Source organism: Marmota monax, unplaced genomic scaffold (genome assembly GCF_021218885.2).
Source record: "Marmota monax isolate L192 unplaced genomic scaffold, Marmota_monax_Labrador192_F-V1.1 WCK01_AAM20220418_F8-fsc00055, whole genome shotgun sequence".
NCBI classification, from domain to species: Eukaryota; Metazoa; Chordata; class Mammalia; order Rodentia; family Sciuridae; genus Marmota; species Marmota monax.
This window is the reverse complement of record NW_026695205.1, coordinates 6,416,258-6,437,859: the sequence shown is the minus strand read 5'-3', so window position 1 is coordinate 6,437,859 and position 21,602 is coordinate 6,416,258. Positions and strand designations below refer to the sequence as shown.

At 33.6% G+C, this 21,602-nt stretch overlaps 1 protein-coding gene across 3 annotated transcripts in view; it reads left to right on the top strand.

Moving 5' to 3' along the window:
- The window catches only part of Suco (SUN domain containing ossification factor), a 71,347-nt gene that overhangs the window by 8,872 nt on the left and 40,873 nt on the right, over positions 1–21,602 (top strand). For 2 of the 3 annotated variants that reach the window (XR_006848724.2, XM_046430057.2), the window contains exons 2-9: positions 10,952–11,066; positions 13,028–13,138; positions 15,301–15,455; positions 17,247–17,384; positions 17,611–17,761; positions 19,898–20,021; positions 20,714–20,850; positions 21,379–21,446. Coding sequence is in view for 2 of the 3 variants with exons in the window: in XM_046430057.2 (XP_046286013.1) it covers positions 10,952–11,066; positions 13,028–13,138; positions 15,301–15,455; positions 17,247–17,384; positions 17,611–17,761; positions 19,898–20,021; positions 20,714–20,850; positions 21,379–21,446 (999 nt within the window). In the remaining variant the exon portion in view is untranslated. The remainder of the gene's footprint in view (positions 1–10,951; positions 11,067–13,027; positions 13,139–15,300; positions 15,456–17,246; positions 17,385–17,610; positions 17,762–19,897; positions 20,022–20,713; positions 20,851–21,378; positions 21,447–21,602) is intronic. The other variant, XM_046430056.2, reaches the window with a different exon arrangement.

Genomic DNA, 21,602 nt, shown 5'->3' with positions numbered 1-21,602 from the left:
TATAGAATAAATACACCTTACACAATTTATTGAAATACACTATTTCAAGAAAGTTTAGTATGTGATTATTTCTAGTAGCTTTGGGACAAGTTGTATTTACCAGATTTTAATCATAGGGTAAGTTATTAAAAACTGAGCATACTTCAGTGTTCAGCAAGTGCTTCCCCCAGTTTGGGTCATTGAAATTATAGGCCAATTTAGTAATCAGTCTTCTAATACAATTTGGTACATAGGGTATTTAAACTGAGAGAATCCAAGACCAAACTGGGCACAGTGGCGCACACCTGCAATCACAGTGGCTCAGGAGACTGAGACAGGAGGATCACAAGTTCAAAGCCAGCCTCAGCAACTCAGCAAGACCACATCTCTAAATAAAATAGAAAAAAGGGCTGGGAATGTGGCTCAGCGGTTGAGCACTCTCGCGTTCAATCCCTGGTTACCCCCCCCCCAAAAAAAAAAAAAAAATCCAAGACCAGTCCCACATCAGAATGAATATTAAGGATCAGAATTACTGAAATTCAAAGGTTTCCTTAGAAGCAAATATTAAAGAGCTTTTTTCAGCTTAACTGTATAGTTCCATGTGATTTAATTCTAGATTGCTGAGGCAGTATAATAGAATAAAAACTGAAAGGAGAAGGGGACCCTCAGTCCTCTTTCCTAATAGCAGGTAGATAAGCAGAAGAGAAATAATTTTAAAAGAGCCCCCAAACTGCCAGGCATGATGGCCCATACCTGTAATCCCAGTGACTTGGGAGTCTGAGGCAAGAGAATCGTAAGATCAAGGTGGCCTTGGCAACTTAGCAAGAGCCTGTCTCCGATAAAAATTAAAAAGGGACAGAAATATAGCTGAGTAGTAGAGCATCCCTAGGTTTAATCCTCAGTGCAACTGTTACTAGATTAAGAATATCTTCTTTAAAAAAACCCAAAACATTGTAATTGAAAGAAAAAACGTGGTTATTAAGCAAAGGCACTGGAGGCCCAATCATCTCTTGGTCTTGCTTTATTACACATGTTTGATCAAAGTGGCTTTCTGTTTTTCACCTATTTCTCATAAGTCTCTTCATATCTCTGTAGAATTACTGTTAAGTTTTTTTTTCAAATTTCTAATCAATAATGTTCAAAAAACTATAATTTCTTTAGCTACACTTCCCTAAATTGAATGGTTGACACTGTTTCTGTATCAGGGCTTAGATCTGAATTTAGACTTAAGAAGCAATACTTCATTGCCCAGTTTAGTTCCTTGACCATAAATTCTCTGATTACTGGGCTCTTCTCTAAGCTGTTACAGAAGTTTTTCCAGTCCATAATCAGAGTAAGAGCCATGGATCACTGCTGAGAAGAGGACAGAAAATCCCTGCCTTAAAGGTGCTCAATCTTGTGTGAGAGAGAAAAATAAAGTGTATGTAGTAAGTGCTCAGATAGAGAAAGCCCAAGAGCTATGACACTTTGGATGTGGGACCACCAAACCACAGCTTGTTGAAATCAGGAAAGTTTGTCCCTAACCTAGTACTTGCCTTCAAAGAAAAGAATGATAAGAATTTAACCAGGTTTTGAATGGTGGGGAACTGGAGCAGGGGCAGAATGTTCTTGGAAGAAGGAACAGCACGAGCCAAAGATTTGGAAGCAAAGATGTTGTGGTTTGTGTTCAAGATGCAGGTACTGATGGTTCTGCATCATTGATACATACAGTAAGGACACGGAGGGGCAGGAAATACAAAGCTTAACATGGTTGCAGAAGTTTAGAGAGTTTTAAATATCATGGGGAGACAAGCTTCAATTTTGTCAAGTATAGATGTATAAAAGTGTATAAAAGTTCTTAAGCAGGGGAATGACAGTCTGATAATTCAGTGTTAGATTTTTGGCAATGGTGTGAAGGATTGATTTGAAGAGATATAAGATAGGAATTAGGGAGATCTATTAGAAGGTTGCTGTAGATAAAAAGTGAGGGTTTGAGTTAAGGTGGCCATAATGAAGTTTGAGAAAAGAAATTTGAAGTAAATGAGTTGAAGAAAAAGGAGAAGTCACAGATGTTTTTCAGATTTCTAATTTGAGAACTGAATGGGTAGCAGTACCACATGGTGGGCTCAAGAATATTGGAGGAGGAGAATTGGAAAAAACAAGATTATGTGTTCAACTTTGGATTTGGTTGTCTTTGAGATTTTTGAAATGTTTTGGAACATGAAGAAAGAGAAATCCAACCTTTATATGAGATTTATTCATTCTCAACATGGATATAGGCTTTCAACAAAGGGTTTGAAGAAGTGGATCACTCTGGAGAAGATAATAAGGGCTATCTTTAATAGCCATCAGCTAAGAACTGTGAGAGCTGGATCTCTCAAATCGATTATAAAGGCAAGACTCAGAACAGAACCCAGGAACGTCAGAGTTTAAATAGTGAGTAGAAAGCAGCAGAGTCAGAGAGATGAAAGCAAAGGTATATTATTTGACATGCCAAAGAAGGAGGTGATTTCAAGTGGAAGCAGTAGTCAAAGGCACATTTTGCCCCACCATATACCTTTCTTCATAATCATGAGGGCAGAAGTGAGATTTCATCAGGTTGAGCACTAAGTAGAAAAAGAAGAAGTTGAGCCTGTAAGTATATACTGCTCTGAAATTTGGTAAGTGAAAGTAAATAGAAGGGGGGTCATGGATGAAAACAACTAACATTTGAGTGCATATTCTATGTCAGGCTAAACAGAGCACATGCATTTATTTTAATTCCTCATAGTAACTCCATTTTACAGTGTTAGTATTGTGGCATATAGACCTTATAACTTTTCCAAGATCATATAACTAGATCAAGACCATATAAATAATAAGAGGGGGACCTGAAGATAAACCTTGAGTCTTTTTGACTCTGGAGTCTATTCCTCTAGCTACTACTATACAGCTATTGTATTTATCACTTTGACTATCATAACCGTAAAGCACTACTTTGATTTTTGTACATCACTGTTCTTCCTTTGTGAGAATAGTTCTTGTAATTTTGTCTTACGCTGTAAATGGCCTTCACTAATACCACCAATTCTCTAGTGAATGGATTACTGTTGTTTTCTTAGCTTTTATCTGTTGAAAAATTATTAAGCATGAAATATAGCAATACAGAAAGATCATAGGCTTTGGAAAGAGAAAATCTAAGTGTACAGTCAAAAACAGTGATTTGGGGCAAGTTACTTCTGAGCTTTAGTTTCCTTATTTGTAAAAGTAGACCATGCTACCTTCTGTGTGGATTCCTTCTTTTGCTGTTTTCTGTTAACCACTCTTATCTTCCTGTCGTCAATCTTACTCTTCTACCCTTATCCTTGGCATTTAGTTATAACTTGGTTATATACTGTTCTTCCAGTCAGCCTTCTGTGCATTTATTTAGATGTGTGTTCTTTGGAAATAGTAATGTTTTGTTTATATGTTTTCAGTTTTACATAAATTTACAGTAGTCCTCCCTTGTCTGTGGTGATAAGTTCTAAGACTCCGGTAGAAGCCTGAAAAACTTCTGATAGTGCTGAACCATATAATTGAGTGACTTTTCCATCTTAACTAAGAACTTATACTACTATATGGCTGCAATATTTGCAGTTTGAGATGCAACAGCATAATTAGCAAACAATTCTTTTTGCTTTACAGTTTCATAGTTAGAAGATTTTATTCTTACTGTAGATCTTAGCAAGTTAATTTTTTTCTTTCCTTTTAAGAACTTTCACTTATTCACTTAAAAGTAGCACTTCATAGCTTCTCTTTGGCATATCCAAAATAGCACTTGGGGCCATTGTTAAGTAAACCCAAAGTTATTTGAACAGGAGCACTGAGATCCTACCACATTGGATCTGATAACTCTTAGAGCTAGTAGGGCTGGAGGAATATATATTGTGCATACTCTGCACATGGAGTGATTCTTTTCTATTCAAAACAGAGAAGAGACAGTGGTTGATTTCATCATGCTAATTCAGAATGATGAACAACAATTTATGAATTGTTTATTTCTGAAATTTTTCATTTAGTATTTTCAGACCTTGGGTAACAAACCGTGGAAAGCAAATTGTTCTTAAGGAGAGATGACTGCTATAAACTGTTAATTTCATTCTTTCTCCTTTCTTCCACTTCACATATTTTTTACTTAGTTTCTAAAATAATTGTCAAACTGAATTCTAAACAGTTAATGAGGTGTCGGATGCCTTCAGAAAGGCTTGATAATCATCCATCCATCCATCCATCCATTCAGTAAGTTTTGCTGAGTCTGGTAGGCTACCTCTAAGGAAAGTCTTTTTGCCAATTTTCAGTTGGAAGTACTGTGTTCCAGCTGCCTGTCTTTTGCTATCCTGTTATGATAGTCTAATTACAATGGTTTTTTAATCTTGATTATCTAGCAAGGTGGATCACATGCCTTTATTGTTGTTGTTTTTCATTTAGGTATTCTTGGACCATTTTTTTTCCATATAATATTTATACCAGTAGGCTGCTGCATGTATTTTGACAGTGATATTTGAGATGATGAAGTACTTTGGGGAGAATTGACGTCTTACATTTTTGTTACATCAACCCACCCATGAACATAATATATCTTTCATTTATTTGTCTTCTTTTAATAATCTTACAAGTATTAACATTTTTGTTCATGGTTATGTATTTTCTTAGGTTAATTTCTAAATTATTTTATAGCCTTCATTGTTACTTTTTAAAAAATATTTATTTTTTAGTTGTAGTTGGATACAATACCTTTATTTTGTTTATTATTTTTATGTGGTGCTGAGGATTGAACCCAGGGCCTCGCATGTGCCAGGCAAGCGCTCTACTGCTGAGCCACAATCCCAGCCCCATTGTTGCTAATAGTCTATTTTCTATTTGAAAATTACTGGTGAATATTGACTTTTGTTTCTTGTATATTTAAATTTAGATAATTTGCATACAGTGTAATGCCCACATGTTCATCAGAAGGTTGATCCATTTTGAAAATGCAGAGGAATGTAACCTACATGCCATCAAGATATAGAACATTTTTATCACCCAAGTATGTTCTTTTATGTCCCTTTTCCAACAATCTCCTAAAGGCAGCCATTGATCTGATTTTTATCACTGTGGATTAGTTTTGCCAGTTTTGGAACTACATCTAAATTAAATATGGTCTTTATTCATGCATCTGACTTCTTCTATTCATTGTAATGTTTCTGAGATTTATTCTCATTTCCTTTGCCATTAGTTAGTTTCTTTTTATTACCAAGCAGTGATAGATTCTATGAATATACTTCAGTTTGTTTATATACTGCCTTCTCTATTTTTTGGCTATTAGAATACGAACTGCTGGGAATATTCTTACACAAACATTTTATGGGCAGTTTTCATTTTTCTTGAGAAGTACCTAAAAGTAAATTAGAACTGCTGAGATGGATATCATATGATTTTGGGTGTAATGACCTGAGAAAAACACATTACTTACAGAAGGACTCTGGCCCAGAGTAGATAACTTTATTCTGGTCCTGGTGAAACATCAGACAATCTGCATGTTAGGACCATTACTATTTAATAAGAAAAGGGACTGTATCTTTGAAAAATGTGGGGGTCACATAAAATAAGCCATGTACTATTCCAACGTAAAGGATGCTAAAGAGACACACTGGAGGAAAGAGGATTCTATTTTGTCAAATAATCCAACACAATTGGATTATTTGACAAAATCGCCATAGAAAAGGTATAATAAAATATTGTGTCAATGTAACATTTACTGAAGTTGATAACTAAAATATCATAAGTGGTATGTTTGGTTTGTTAGCTTTTTGTCACTGACCAAAATACCTGACAAGTACAGCTTAAAGGAAGTTTATTTAGGATGCATGATTTTAAAACATGGTTTTAGAAGTTCAGTCCATAGTTGGCTAGTTTCGTTGCTCTGGGTCTGAGACAGAAAATCATGGTGGAGGAGCATGAAGAAGGAAAGCTGCTTATTCCTGGTAGCCCAGAAAGCAGGGGAGGGAGGAGAGAAACAGCCAATTCCATGTTCGGGGTACTGTCCTAACTACCTGACTGACTTAAATTCCTTAGTGTATTTCTGTTCATGTCAAAGCAAAAAGCCAGTTTTGAACAAAGATAATCAACTGATGTAGTAGTCATGTACAAATAGATAGACATCTTCTAAAAGGGATTTTTAAATGAACCATTTATTCAGTGTTGTAGTTTAGAAGTAAAACTTCATTTTTAAGTATATCAGACAATGGAATATTATTTGGGGCTAAATAGAAGTGAGCTGTCAAGCCATGAAAAGACATGGAAGAAGTGTAAATGTGTGTTACTAAGTGAAAAATAGAATTTGAGAATACTACATGTATTTGATTCTAATCTTTTGACAATCTGGAAAGGCAAAACTATTTAGACAGTAAAAAGATTAATGGTTGTAGCACAGAGGATTTTTAGGGCAATTAAACTATTATGTATAATACTGTGATGGTAAATATATATCATTTTACATTCTTCAAATCCATAGGAATGTACACCACTAAGAGAGAACCTGTGAACTATGGATGCTTGGGGATAATGATGTATCCATGTATGTTCATCACTTGTAATGGATATACTACTCTGGTAGGGAATATTGATCATGGGGAAGGCCACACATATGTAGGGGCAGAGGGAATCTGGGAACTATCTTTACCTTGTATACAATTTTGCTGTGAGCCTAAAACTGCTGCAGAAAATAGTGTATTTTAACTCAAAGCAGTCTACTTCAGTTGATTATTCCCACTGTATGCATGTTTAGTTTGTTAGCTTTTTGTCTCTGTGTTCTCAGGAAAAAGTATCACCTATTTTCTTCCCTTCTCTTAAAATCCAAAAATGTTTTTCTTTTCAATAAACATTATAATGACTAATGTCTTGTGTTTACAGTGTGCTGTCCACAGTTCTAAGCAAATTTAAGCTGCTCATCAAATTCTCAAAACAGTTCCATGAAGTAGCCAATATTATTGTGAAGAAATAGACACACAGAAATATTTGTTTAAGAAATTGGCTAAGATTGTACAGACTGTGTAACTCTAGTCCTTGTTCTTTTAATTCTCTTGCTAGGCCTATTAGTAAATTGTCATGATTGAATATATTTTCTTGTAATGTCAAACACCTCCTTAGGTCTTTGCCTTATCTCTATAATTATGATCCTGGTGGAAAGTGACTTATTTCAACCCAAAAGTGTGAAATTTTGGTATCCTAAATGGTACTCAAATGTGAGTTTTAAAATAAGATCTTTTGTTACAAATATTCTGTAAGTTAACACCTTTCTGTATGAATGGTGAGTTCATGCCACGTTTATGAGGAAGAATTGGTGAAAAGGATAAATATTCTCCTAGCTTCCAGATTCTTTTTCTTTTTTAATTTATGTGCTTGTGGCAGGGGTATGGTGTGGAGGGAGAGTAGTAATGGTAGTGGTGGTGATAGTGATGGGAGAGGAAAAAAGATGGCTGTATTTCCTCTCTGCTGTGTGCTACAGGACAGTTCCCCACAGAAAACTCTTTTATTTATTTCGTATTTATTAAGCACGTTATCTTTGCAAGTTTTGATTTATTTAGGGAGTGATACAGTTATTATGAATTGGTTCTTAAGGAATTTACTTTCTAAGTACAAGAAAAAATATATATGAACAAATCACCTTAAGAATAGTAAGTTATATAGGAGTGGCCACTTATTTTGAGTCAAAGGAAGATGTCAGGGCTTACAGATTGCCATGATCTTGATGTAGTTTCTGGTGCTACTGAGCCCGACCAAGGTGTTATTTTTTAAAAAAGATTCTTCCAGAGAAACTTGTACACATGGTAGCATTTCACTATATTAATATGTAGCTTGCTCTTTCCCTTTGTTATTTTTAGTTTTAATGTATTCATAGTTTAAAAAGTCATGGTTTTACTTATTCCATCTACCTACCTTTTTACCTATTGAGCAATCTATCCCAAACCTATTTCCCTCCTGCCTCTGGTAACACCAGTTTTACTCTATAATTCTATAAAAACATTCTTTAGCATCCGCATGTGAGTAAGAATATATACCATTTGTCTTTCTGTCCCTGGCTTGTTTCTCTTGACGTGATGTCCTCCAGTTCCATCCACGTGCCACAAATGACAGGATTTCACCCTTTTATGGCTGAATAATATTCCACATGTGTATAAGTGTTCTTCTCTTTTTACTTTCCTCTTGCCACTGGAATTTGCAGGCACATGGTTAGACAGTCAAGTCAGTTTTTACTATTCGTTTTCTTCAGTCTATAGTTTGGAGTCTCTTGCCAGTTGATCCAAAACAGACATGACAAAAAGAGCACAGGCATTGAGGCCTCTTTACTGGATTGTGAGCTTCTTTGGTGAAAACTTTGAAGTACAACTCCAGAGCTCCCCTTTGATTTGTAGATTGGAGTTTTATGAAGCTTGGAAGGATATGGTAGATTATTGGAGCAGGAGAGAGGGTGAAACTTTGTTTCAGATGACAGCCTGTCCTGATCATACCACAGAACCAGTGTACACATCTAGGTCTCCTTCCTCCAGTCCACAAGGGATGTCCTTTATACCATTTTGGGGCCAACCAGCTTGAGGCTTAAAAAGCAAACAGTGAACCCTCATCAGTAGATAAGTTCATTTGGGATAATTATGGAGTTTAAAACATTGCATTTGATTTATTTTTGGATTTACACTTAAAGTTGTTTTTTCATATTTTTAAGGCGTCATTACTGTTTTCCTGTTAAATGATGTGTGTGTGTGTGTGTGTGTCTGCCTGCCTGTCTGACCTGTTAGGAAGCATTATAAAATTGTTAATTTTATAGCCAAAGTTCAAATGTCCTGACTTGTGTTCATTTCATTAAAAATCAGTATTAAAATGATCCACAAATTAAAAAAAAAAAAAGTCAACAGTTCTAAAAGTAAAAGGTCTGGTTCTAAGCCCCCTACTTTTTCCCTATACAACCATGAAGCTGTTCCCCTTTTCCTCATTTTGTGTTTTCAACGAAACTGCTTTCATTTCCTAGCTGATTTTTTTGGTATTTACCTAAGTGCTACAGGTGATTCTATTAACTATATGCTGCTATAGAGTTCTATCCTAATTTGATTTAGATAAGTACTTGCTGTTTACAGTTGAGCCAGGTAGTAGAACCTATAATCATTTTTCCTTTTCTACACTTTTTTTTTTTTTACTTTTCCTGGAACTAATATTTTACTTGTTTTATTGTTTGTTTTCTATTTAATTAAAACATGTAATAAAGAATATCATCCAGTATATATTCTAGACTTTGAAAGATCTCTCAGTAGTGCTGTCATTTGCATCTTTTTAAAGCAGCAAGGCTCTTACAGAGCTTCTGGTAGCTCCCATCTAGACTGGTTGCCCTGCATTCCTTGTTTACAGCTGTCACTCTGGGATTTCTCTTTCTAGAGCCCCCTGGGCTTTCCCTTTCTTTCTCTCTCATCTCAGTACCATATTGCTGTTATTATTGTTTCATGTAGGTCTAGTTCCCCCATATCAGAATCTTTTTGACAGTTTCTGGCTTGCTTTTTACATAAAAAGTTGCCCTTTTTATATCTTCAGTATATGGTTTTCCAAATGTTCCTTATATAGTACCATTTTGAATTGTGTGAAATTGACATTCTTTTCAAGTAAAACAACTATCAATACCAGCAATTTCAAACAGTTCTTTGTAGTAGAAGATTTCTTGCTATTTGTTTCTTGGTATTTTATTTTTCTATTGTAAATGGAGACTCTTCTAATATCACATTTATAATTGTTGGTGTTGTTTCTACTGAGAGTCTGTTAATGTATTAATTCTATATCTAGGACTTAAATTTTACATTTAGAACTTCCTTATGTAGGCAATTCTTTGGAATTTTCCACTTCTATTAACTCGTTATCTGCAATTAATGCAGGTAAACTCATTATTTGTAACTCAATAATTTTACTTTGTAACTTTTCCATTTGCCATCTTCTTTATCCTTATACTATGTAATATTATATGAATATTTTTGTTTTGTTTCAGACCTATATAGGTGTGTTTTTAGGTTTCTTCACTAAATATTATATTAACTTTTAGGATTGTGTATTATGTATGTTTCCCATACTAAATATACACATACTTTATTATTGATTTAAAGATGCTTGATGGGTATATAATCAGATGTCTTTTAGTGGACTAATCATAAGACATTTTTCTTGATATGCATAGCAAACTAAAGAAATAGATTTTATTATATCAAACCAGTTTTGAATATCAGAGGTAAACTACTTAATCCAGCAGTGGTATATTTCTCCTTGGTATATTCCCAGAGACTTTTTAATTGTTTTCTTTAGAAGTTTTGCATTTTATTTCATAGGTAATGTTAACTTGCGCTATTTGTTAAATTTTTATACACTGTTCTCTATGTAAGAATAATTTGTAAGCTTTGCTTCTATGCTTTGAAACATGTTAGATAACTTTTGGAGTTATTTGTTCTTAAATATCTGGCAAAATTTAGAATATTATTGGCATCTTGAACTTTCTGAGTAGGTTAATTCTTTGACTTTCCTTCCTTGATAGGATGATAATTACTACGTACTGTTTCTGTGAAGTTTTTTTTTTTAATATTTATTTTTTAGTTGTAGTTGGCACAATACCTTTATTTTATTCATTTATTTCTATGTGGTGCTGAGGATCAAACCCAGGGCTTCGCATGTGCTAGGCGAGTGCTCTACTGAGCTACAACCCCAGCCCGGAGTCTTTTCTTTTGTACCTTTGTAGGATTCAATGGCATCTTACTTGGAATGTTGATAATGGCATCTTACAAAGAAACCAATATGATCTCATGTTTATACTTTTCTTAGGGCATTCTTCATCTTTAAATTGTTAAGTTTTTAAGGGTGTTGGAATGGGAGCCTGTTTATTACCTCAAATTTAGCCCATATAGGGACTATGTTGACTTAATTTCTCTCTCTCTCTCTCTCTTTGTTGTTGTTTTCCATGGATATTTTCCAGGCTTCCCAGCTGGCGTGTATGTTGTAAAGAGAGTTCTTCAGCTTCAGCTTCATCATATTACTCTCAAGATGACAACTGTGCGCTAGAAAATGAAGACATACAATTTCAGAAAAAGGTACTTTAAGTTGACATTATAATTTGTGTACTCAGCTTTCTAAGACTGTCTCCAAACATTTAGAATAAAAGTCACTTCAAAAATACTTTGCCACAATTTTTGGTGGAAATTTATATTTTTTCTTGCTTTAATATAGGGAAGTTGCTCAGGTTTTTGGATTAAGGTAGCTCAGAGATTTATAGATACTTGTTGCTTGTATTTGGAATTTCATGATCATTCTTGGTCCTATAGTAAGGAGAAAAAAGAGTGTATGTTCAGAGAACTAAAAACTAGTGCTATCTTTTTTTAAAAATTTTTTTTAGTTGTAGGTGGACAAAATATCTTTGTTTATTAGTTTATTTTTATGTGGTGCTGAGGGTTGAACCTAGTGCTTCCCACTTGTGAGGAAAGTGCTCTACCACTGAGCTACAGCCCCAGCCCTAGTGCTCTCTTTTTATTGCCTAAATACTTAAAGGGTTTCTAAAGGTACCCCAATCTTATAAATGAAAAACTGTCAGAAATGAGTATAACAAGGATAATTTGTAGTTGGCAACTGTAGTTTCTTTTCTGTAGATACGTACAGTGAATAGATAGAATCCAAAGAAACCAATATGATCTCACGTTTCACCATTTTATATGATAAAAGATAAATATTGACTATTTGCTTTTGCCTCCAACTTCAGCGTATTTTAAATTTATATTGTTTACAGAATATTCGTGTTTGTGTATCATTCTCCCCAAAGGAACTACAGTTTACTGTTTCTCATGAACATGTTCAGATTTTTTTTCTGTTTGTATAGATATACCTTTATATATGCATACAACTAATATTTTATTTCCATTAAGTGTCACATAAATATTCTTCAAATTGACTAGCATCCTCCTTCACATGTCACCTTTTCACGTTGACTTGTTCTTCTAAATGACTGCATTTTCATTCCATCACACAGATAAACCATACTCTATTAATCATTTCCTTACTAATGGGCTTCTGCAGTGTTTCTCAGCTGTATGTGTGCACGCAATATGCACAGTGCTTGTGTGTGTTAACACACAGATTTATAATTACGTTTACATGACTAGAGTTTTTTTTTTTTTTTTGGCTTGATAGTTGAAACAGACTAAGTTTTTAAGTTATGTGAAATATATTTCTGGATGGAATATTTAAAATTTTGAAGACTTGCTAAATACTTCTCAAAAGAAACTATAATTTTATCCTTTTCCCCACAGTCTTATAAGACTTAAGTCTAGTCTCTGATGGGATATTTGGAGACAAAATATAAAAATGAATTTAATCAAAGCACTGAGCTGGGCATGGTGTTGCATGCCTATAATCCCAGTGGCCGAGGAAGCTGAGGCAGGAGGATCGTGAGTTCAAAGCCAGCCTCAGAAAAGCAAGGTGCTAAGGAGTTCAGTGAGAACCCTGTCTCTAAATAAAATACATAATAGGGCTTAAGATGTGGCTCAATGGCGAGTGCCCCTGAATTTAATCCCTGGTACCAAAGGAAAGAAAAAAAAAAGTATATCTATATACACTGAAAAGGTACTGAGGAGGGAAACTACTCTTTCAGCAAACATTTAGATATTTGTGCCAGATTGACTCAGGTATTTATACTCTAGAAGGTATATTTAAAGACACAAAGGTATTAGAAGTTCTAACTTGAATGTGAGTAAAAAGACAAACTATGGGTGCCTTCATTTGTCGGATATTTATCACAGTTTACTGTGTTTTACCACTGGGTGGTAGGTGTAAAGTGCTTATTAAGCAATCAAATGAGGTTTTTTGTGTATTGTACATTTTAAGTGTATTGATGAGAAAGGAGATATAGGAAAGTACACAGTAAGTATGCAAACAAATAAAAGTAAGTAGAGTCAAATGTATAAAGGTCAGTTTTTTGGTTTTAGCATATAGAAAGCAGTGGTCTTTATTAAGTGTTATATGAAGCAATTTTATCAGTCTTTTTTTCTTTGTTGTACTATAGGATGAAAGAGAGGGACCTACTAATGCAGAATTATTGGGAAAATTGGGTTCAAATTTGCCCATTCCTCCAGAAGAAAATAAATTAAAAGATGACTGTATTGTGGATGTACAAGTAAGCTATGTTGCTTTGATTTTTAATAATTTGCCTTTTCAACTACTTCAGAAGATAGCATACCACTGTTCACCATATTTGTATTGTTATTTTTTAATTTTGAAGTACCATGTAATGGAACTTAATGTTAGTTATCTGCTAATAGTACTGCTTTTGATAAAATAAAGTTTACAGATTTAATAAATATGACTAGTCTCTTTGAAGTAAAAGTTCGAATGTAATTCCTTATTTCTTAGGTTCTATGTTGGTTCATTATAATGTCTACAATGTCTCTTCAGATTTTCATATAGAAGATTTTATTTCTAAACTGCTTTATTTACAACAAAAGAAAGTAATTGTGTGTAGAACAAGAGTATTTTGACACCCATATTTCCATTTTATGTGGAATATGAACTAGCATAGTATTCTAGAATGTATTTTTCTTTTTATCTCATTGGGTATTTCATTCCATCAAACTTTATGAAAGATTAAAAAACTGGAATGAGCACACTGTAGGCCTATCAGAATTTTGAGGCAACTGGAAATCATTTAATATCAGTAATGGTTGTAGGAACAGAGGCAGAGAGACGAAGGAAAAACTGTCTCTTAATTTAAAAAAATATATTTTCAGCTCAGAATTAGGAAAAATTCCTTTTTGTTAATATAGCCAGTACTCTTTAAATTTACCAGGTTATATAAAGGAGATAAAGTGAGTTTCACTTTATTTAATTTTGGAAGACATTTGCCAAAGTTTTGTGAAAAGGAGTAGGAAAGTGTTACCTGTAACCCTTCCAGTTATATGACTGGCTTCAACAGTCTTGCCATTATTTGTTTTCTGGTGTGCTCTTGCTCAGATACTTACCAATGTTTACATCTTCTGTACCTGTGCTATAATATAGTAGAATAGTTGTTACCCACATGTGGCTGTTGAGTGCTTGGAATGTGGCTAGTTCATACTGATTTACTGAAGCATAAAATACACATTGAATTTAGGTTTAAAACAAACATGAACTAGCTCATTTTTTAAAAATATTGATGCACGTTGATGTGATAATGCAGTGTTTGATATTAATGTAATAGTTCTTTTCTCAACAATAATTATGCAAATCATTTATATTCCTTTGTGAATTTTTCCTTGTAATTATTCAAATGATTATAGTTTATATTCTCCTGATTCTGTGCCTTGTGTTTTGTTTTTGCTCCTGTACTGACCTTCCTTTTCTTTAAGACCTATCTCTTTCAATCCTTAGTAGTTCATAGTTTCTTTTCCTTGAATTGAGTATGAATTTCTCATTTGTTGATCACTTATTGAGCATTTGAATGCAAACTGTATGCTAGATACTTTAATGCTAGATATTAGAATTGTCAGTAATTGTCAGTGAATATAGTCCTTACGCAGGCACAGTATAGTTCAGGAAGGGGGAAAATAAATAATGGCATTTGAGATCTTTTAGATACTGTGATAAAGACTCTACATGAAACAATGGTGGCATGGAGCAAGCTAATTCTTTTTAGGATTATGGTAAGGCAAGGGGTGCTATAGAAATTTTCAAATATGATCAGGTATATTTCGGATTATGTTTTTGAGAGGTGTGTGACCTAGGGCATTTAGGACTATGAAGGAACAGCAAGAATCATGTGTAGCTTTGTACAGCCATATTGTTGTTGTATTGACAGACACTAGCCCCTAAACTGCTTGGGGACAAGTACTTTTTGTTTTACTGTTTTGTATATTTAAATATATTTCTTAGTTGTTGCTAGCATTCATTAATTGTAGTAAGAGGAAATATTTGTAGGTCCTAATACACTTTGGCGTTTTTTTAGTGTGAGTGTGTGTGATGCTGGGGATCGAACCCAGGGCCTTGTGCATGCAAGGCAAGCACTCTACCAACTGAGCTATATCCCCAGCCTGTTATAGGCCCTAATACAAAATCGGAAGTAGGAAGGGAGAAAGAGATAAGCGCTTTATGCAAATTTATGAAAAATGGGTGTTGTTGTGCCTGTATTTTAATATAAAATATATTCCTTAGGGTTGTAATGTTAGAAGACAGGGTTTTTATACAAGTGCTTTAGTGGACATTCTTTTATGGTTGTTTTTTAGCTTTCTGTTTTTGTAAACTCTTGCTCAGCAAAAGAGATAATTTGTTAATCTCAACATTAAATGTAACTGGCTTTTTAAACAGCATACAGAGTCAGGAAAGTTAAATCCACCTGTGGTTGAGACACTCCCTGCAGTTGATTTGCATGAAGATACTTCCAGTGCAGTTGGGAACAGTGAAGATGCTGAAAATATTTCCAGCTCATCTACCTCAGAAATCACTCCAGTCTCAAAGCTTGAGTAAGTCATTATAAAGAAGAAGAAAAAAAAATCTCCTTAGTTAATTTGGAAAAATCATTTAATAGGATATGGCAACTTGATACTCCAGTTTGAAATTTCAACTATTTAGCAGAACTAATTTTTGATACCTGCATTTTGTGTTTGTTTTGAATGTAATTATCTTATAATGAATTTGTTTATTTGGCTGCTTAATACAGTGAAGTGGATTAGATCCCAGCCATGAAGCTCTGCCTAGTGTAGGCCAAGTGAGGTTCTACTTAGGAAACATAGTGCTTATTTGTATAAAATTCCCTATAATTATCCAAAACTCGTATCAGTTATTAGTTTCTATTTAAGAATCCCTGGCATTCCATTTATAGTTTTGTTGGTGTGTGAAGAGCTACCTTTTTGAAATTTAATATTAAATACCAGAATATTTAAGAATAAGTGATCTTTAATTTAGAACATCAGTTATGTATTCCTTCTGACTCTTTCCAGCAGTATTCCAAAAAACAAAACAATTCTCTTTATACCATATTAAACATTTTCTTTATTAAATCGGTTGATATTGAGGAATGTCTGATACCTAGTAAGAATACATATTTCAGCTAATATCATCATCATCATCATCATCATCAGTAGCCTCACTACTAGTTTTCATTGCAGGCACTTTTTAAATACCTGTCTTCTGGCTTGGCACGGTGATGCACACCTGTAATCCCAGCCGCTGAGGCAAGAGGATTGCAAGTTCAAAGCCAGTAACTTAGCAAGGCCCTAAGCAATTTAGCAAGGCCCTAAGCAACTCAGCAAGACTGTGTCACTAAATAAACTACAAAAATGGCTAGAGATGTGGCTCAGTGATTGAGTGCCCCTGGGTTTAATCCCTGGTATTTAAAAAAAAAAAAATCTGTCTTCCTCAGGAATGCAAGGGACAGGCCCAGGGAGTTGTACACAGAGATGTTACAATTATTGTTTAGGGATTTTCCCCAGTAAGGCACAAGGGAACAGAAAACGTATTGAGAAATAATGACATTATTTACATAAATTATAAAACAAAGAAATTTAAATTATTATTTCAGAAACAACTTTAGGCTAGATATTGTATTCCTGAACAGTACATCCTATTTTTCCAATATATTAGCCATGACTTCAGTGAAATAGGTGAGGCAAGGGAAATATTAGGGTGTATATTTTTAAAGGGAAATTCTAAAAATGCCTCAGAACTTCAGTGATATATCTTGAGATAACAGATGATTTTGATGGTATAGATAACAACTAATGTTAGTAGTATTAATATATTAACAGGAAATGTTAGTAGAATTAGTATATATAACAGGCAAATTTAACTTTAAAGAGGATACATTTAGAATAAATAATTAAAAAAAATTTTTTTTGAGGTGGGTACTGGGGATTAAATTCAGGGGCACTTGGCCACTGAGCCACATCCCCAGCCCTATTTTGTATACTTAGAGACAGTTCCTTACCACCTCGCTTTTGCTGAGACTGGATTTGAACTCTCAGGATCTTCCTGACTCAGCCTCCCGAGCTCCTGGGATTATAGGCATGTGCCACTGCGCCCAGCTTAAAAATCTTATTTTTTATAACACCAAATACTAACCTATAATGTTTTGCTAGGAACATTTATTAGTAGTTGACATTACATGACTTAAGTGAATTCTTAAAAACACATTCTGGAGAATTGTAAAGTTATTTTTTCATTATGTTTTGGAGTTCACTGATAGGTTTTTTTCTTTTTAACTTAGCTTCATTAGGTCCACTAAGTTACTAAATTGTCTTTGTTGTTTCTTATAGTGAAATAGATAAAGCTGGTACTATCCCAATAGCCAAGGCAAGTGAAACTGAGCAATCTGAAACTGACTGTGAAGTTGGTGAGGCCCTGGATGCAGATGCAACAGTGGAACAGCCTTCCTTTGTCAGTCCACCTGAAAGGTACGTGGGAACAGTTGTTTGTCCTTGGAATGACCATAATGATGACAGTGATGTGTCTGAATGGACTTTGGTGCATATTTAATTTGACTTTATGATTGAGAGAGAGGTGATATCTTTGTTCTTTTCTTGGTTTGAATGCAATAATTATGGCATTTAGATTGTTTAAAACTTTGTTATCCAGCTATAATTTGTTTTATTTATTTATTTATTTATTGGTTTCAAATAGCCTTGTTGGCCAACATATAGAAAATGTGTCATCTTCACATGGCAAAGGAAAGATAACAAAATCAGAATTTGAATCAAAAGTTTCACCAAATGAACAAGGTAACAATGATCCAAAATCTCCATTGAGTGCTTCAGATCATTTAAAAAATGAGGTTGGTATACAACTTTCACTATCTCTTACTTTATTATAAAGTGCATTCTTTTATTAGCTACTCTTATAATTTGCTAACCATATTTGTCTCAAAATTAGGGCGATAAAGTAGTTAATGACAGTTGTGGAACTGACATGAACTGTGCTTCCTGAGAGCAAGTGGTTATTTCATGGTATTACTTCCAATATAATTGTGTTTTGTTTTGTTTTGCAGTTCTGGGGATTGAACTCAGGGGCATGCTACCATGGAGCCATGTCCCTCGCCCTTTTTTTTTTTTTTTTTAGCTAAGTTGCTCATGCTAGCCTCAAACTTGAAATCATCAACTCCCAGCTTCCTGAGTAGCTCCAATTATAGGCTTGTGCCACCATGCCTGGTTCCAGTACAGTATTTGTATGTACATTGTTCTATGTGTGGACTCTTTGGTTATATATAATTTAATGAGTTTTCTGCCACCATCAACTATTTGTTGCCACATATGGAAAGACTTTATTTAAGCAGTTTCTCAACTATGTAGAAGTTATGACTATTAAATTTAAGAATCTTCAGCCAGGTGTGCTGGCATACGCCTGTAATCCCAACAACTCGGGAGGCTGAGGCAAGAGGACTGTAAGATTGAGACTAGCAAGATCGAGACCAGCCTCAGCAACTTAGAAACTTGCCCTTAGCCCAATTTAGTAAGATCCTGTCTCAAAAATAAAAAGGGATTGGGAATGATAAACAAGTGCAGTTAAAGAACAATTCAAACTGTAGCACACCCCATCTGCATTCATTCCCTTTTAATTTCAGATGTTCTTTTTTCTCTTTCTCTTTTCATAAATTTTCAGTGAATTTGCATTTACACTTAACTATACTTCGGGCTGAAGAGTTTCAGTTTTAGGACCACTGATAAACACATTAAGCATAGTCTTAGGAATATAAAAACGATTTAATAACAAACAGCTATATACATATTATTCAGTTTAAAAAAATAAGTCACAGATGGTATACCCTTCCCTCCTCATCAGATAGAAGAATTATCTTCAATTTGTTGGATTTTTGAAATTTTATTTTAGAGCTTTCTAGTTAGCCATAAACAGTACATACTATTAATTTGGCATATTTTGAAATATGAATTCTTGCCTTAAGTAGCATTTTATTCAACATTATTCTTGAGATTCATTGCTTTCAGTACTTTTTTACAGCTATTCTACTACTATAATTTGTCCATTCTTCATTTAATGCATATTTGAATTGTTTCTAATCACTTCAGCATTCTGATAGATTTCCCATGATTCGATAGACAAGCCATGACTTCCCACACAATAACTCACTTTTTTCTCCATATGATTGGTATAATTTATGTATCTCTGGTTTTCATTTGCATTCAGTTGTTATTACTCTGATTGTATTTTTCTTGCTGAATTTATTGCTTTTATTGTGTTCCCTCATATTGATTTGTAAGCATTCTTAGGAGTTGGCAGTAATTCTTTGTTGGCTAAATGTGTTGCACATACTCCTCTCAGTCTTTGGCTTATTATTTTCATGTAATTTATGGTCTTAAGATGTTTTAAATTCTTAAATTTTTAATCTAGTCAAATGTGTCAGCTTTTTAAAAATGCATTCTGTATTTGTTAATCTTTTTACCACCCTGAGTCATAAAGATATTTTTTCTACTTTTAAATTGTGAAATAGTTTTTTAAATATTTAGATTTTTAAATCTGTTTCAATTTTTGAATAGAAAGTGCTTGTTATGAATTTTGTAGAAACTATATATAATCCATCTAAAATTAGTTTCCTTTAATAAATGTTTTTTAATTTAGATTTTAACATATATGCACTATAGGTATAAATTTATTAATTTCTACACTTTGTGTATGAGTAATGTTTGCTCAGGATATATTACAGTTTTTATAAAACAACCTATGCTTATATCACTAACATGTGAAGGAAAATATCTTGTGGTGTTGTGGTACATAGATAGAAATGATTACAGTTCTTTTAAGAGAAATTCAGCTTTTAAATAAATTGAAACTTTTCTATTAATGTTATTCATTACAAAGTTAGACTTTTGACAGAAACATTTGTTTTTACTTTTATTATTTATTAATCTAGTCTTTGAAGGTTGAAGTCTGTTTATTTTTTTGGTATTTCTTACAGAGTGCTGATATTACAAAACCAGGAGAAACTGACCCTACATCTGTAGCAAATCCCAAAGATCCAGAAGATATACCAACATTTGATGAATGGAAGAAGAAAGTTATGGAAGTAGAAAAAGAAAAAAGTAAGGAAGCACTGATATTCTTTTATTAATTTTTTTAAATTTAATTGAGTGGTTTACATAGCTTTTCTCTTTTTTAATTGGCAAAACAAAACTTATTTTAGAAAACATTTTAAAAGAGAAATTTACAAAATTGCTGCTACCATGCCATTTACAATTATAAACAGTTTTAATCTTAATTAAAAGCCATTCGTGTAAATTATTAGCTGAGGATCAATAAGGAAAACAGCAGTGATTTTTATCTCAGTTTTCAAGAGGAAAATTGAGGCATAGAAAGTTCAGAGTCAGAAAACTTTAAACCATGTATGCAAAGTATTACTTTTACTATTTTCCCCCTCGCTTTTGTAGATTGAATCTCAGTTAAAAATTGTTACACACAGAAAGATAACATTCATCCTTAGGTAGAATAATATATATATGCCAAAAGCTTTTATTGTAATGGACATACTTCATTTTCTGACTTTAGTATTTAGGTATAAATCAAGTAACACTTGCATTTTTGTAGTTACTTTGTTTACTGGTATTGTTTTAAAGCTATTGGGGTATTTTAAAGCTATTTTGAATTTCTTACAGATTTTTAAAATATTATTTTAAGCATTAAAACCTGTCCTTCTCTAGAAGACAGTCTGTTGCTTTTGAGATCATTGTATTGCTGGGGGTGTTTTCAATTATAATCATCATATATTTCTAATAAGGTTTGTCTGTAGGTCAGTCATTGCATCCATCTTCCAATGGAGGGCCACATGCCACCAAAAAAGTCCAGAAAAATCGAAATAATTATGCCTCAGTAGAATGTGGTGCCAAAATTTTGGCAGCTAATCCAGAAGCCAAGGTACTTAAGAATAAATTTTTTTTTTTATAAGTATAGAAGACTACTCACTTTATTAATAAAATATAGGCATTAGTATGCTGGGGACTATTTGGGAGACTGAAGCAGGAGGATTGTGAGTTCAAAGCCAGCCTCAGCAATTTAGTGAGGCACTTAGCAACTCAGCAAGACCCTAACTCTAAATAAAATATAAAAAAGGACTGGGGATGTGGCTCAGTGGTTAAGCACCCCTGAGTTCAATCCTGAGTATGAAAAAGAAATTTTAAAAGAAAATAGCTAATAGAAATTTATTTCCTTTACAGTAATAGACATTGAATTTTAAAATGGGTTGTTTCAGAGATAATTTAACTGTAGTCTTATCTAGTAGATTTTAGTCCCTTTTATGTTTTTCCTTCCCAAGTGTATGTTTCAGTCTTACGTATATTGTAAGATCTAAAAATACAGAAACATTTAGAACACTTCAGAATTGAAATACTTTTTAAAAATTATTTTTCCATAAGTAATAGATTCCATTTCCTTGTTTTCAAATAGAGTACATCTGCTATTCTCATAGAAAACATGGACCTTTATATGTTGAATCCTTGCAGCACTAAAATTTGGTAAGGAATACAAAATTTTTAAAAGTACATTCTATATATGTTAATCTTTTATATCAAAGTTTAGATTGACTTATAATCATTTAATAAGTATTTATGATTAATGTTGGTACCATGCAAAATTGAGGACAAAATGCCTTTCCTTTTAAGGAGGTAAAA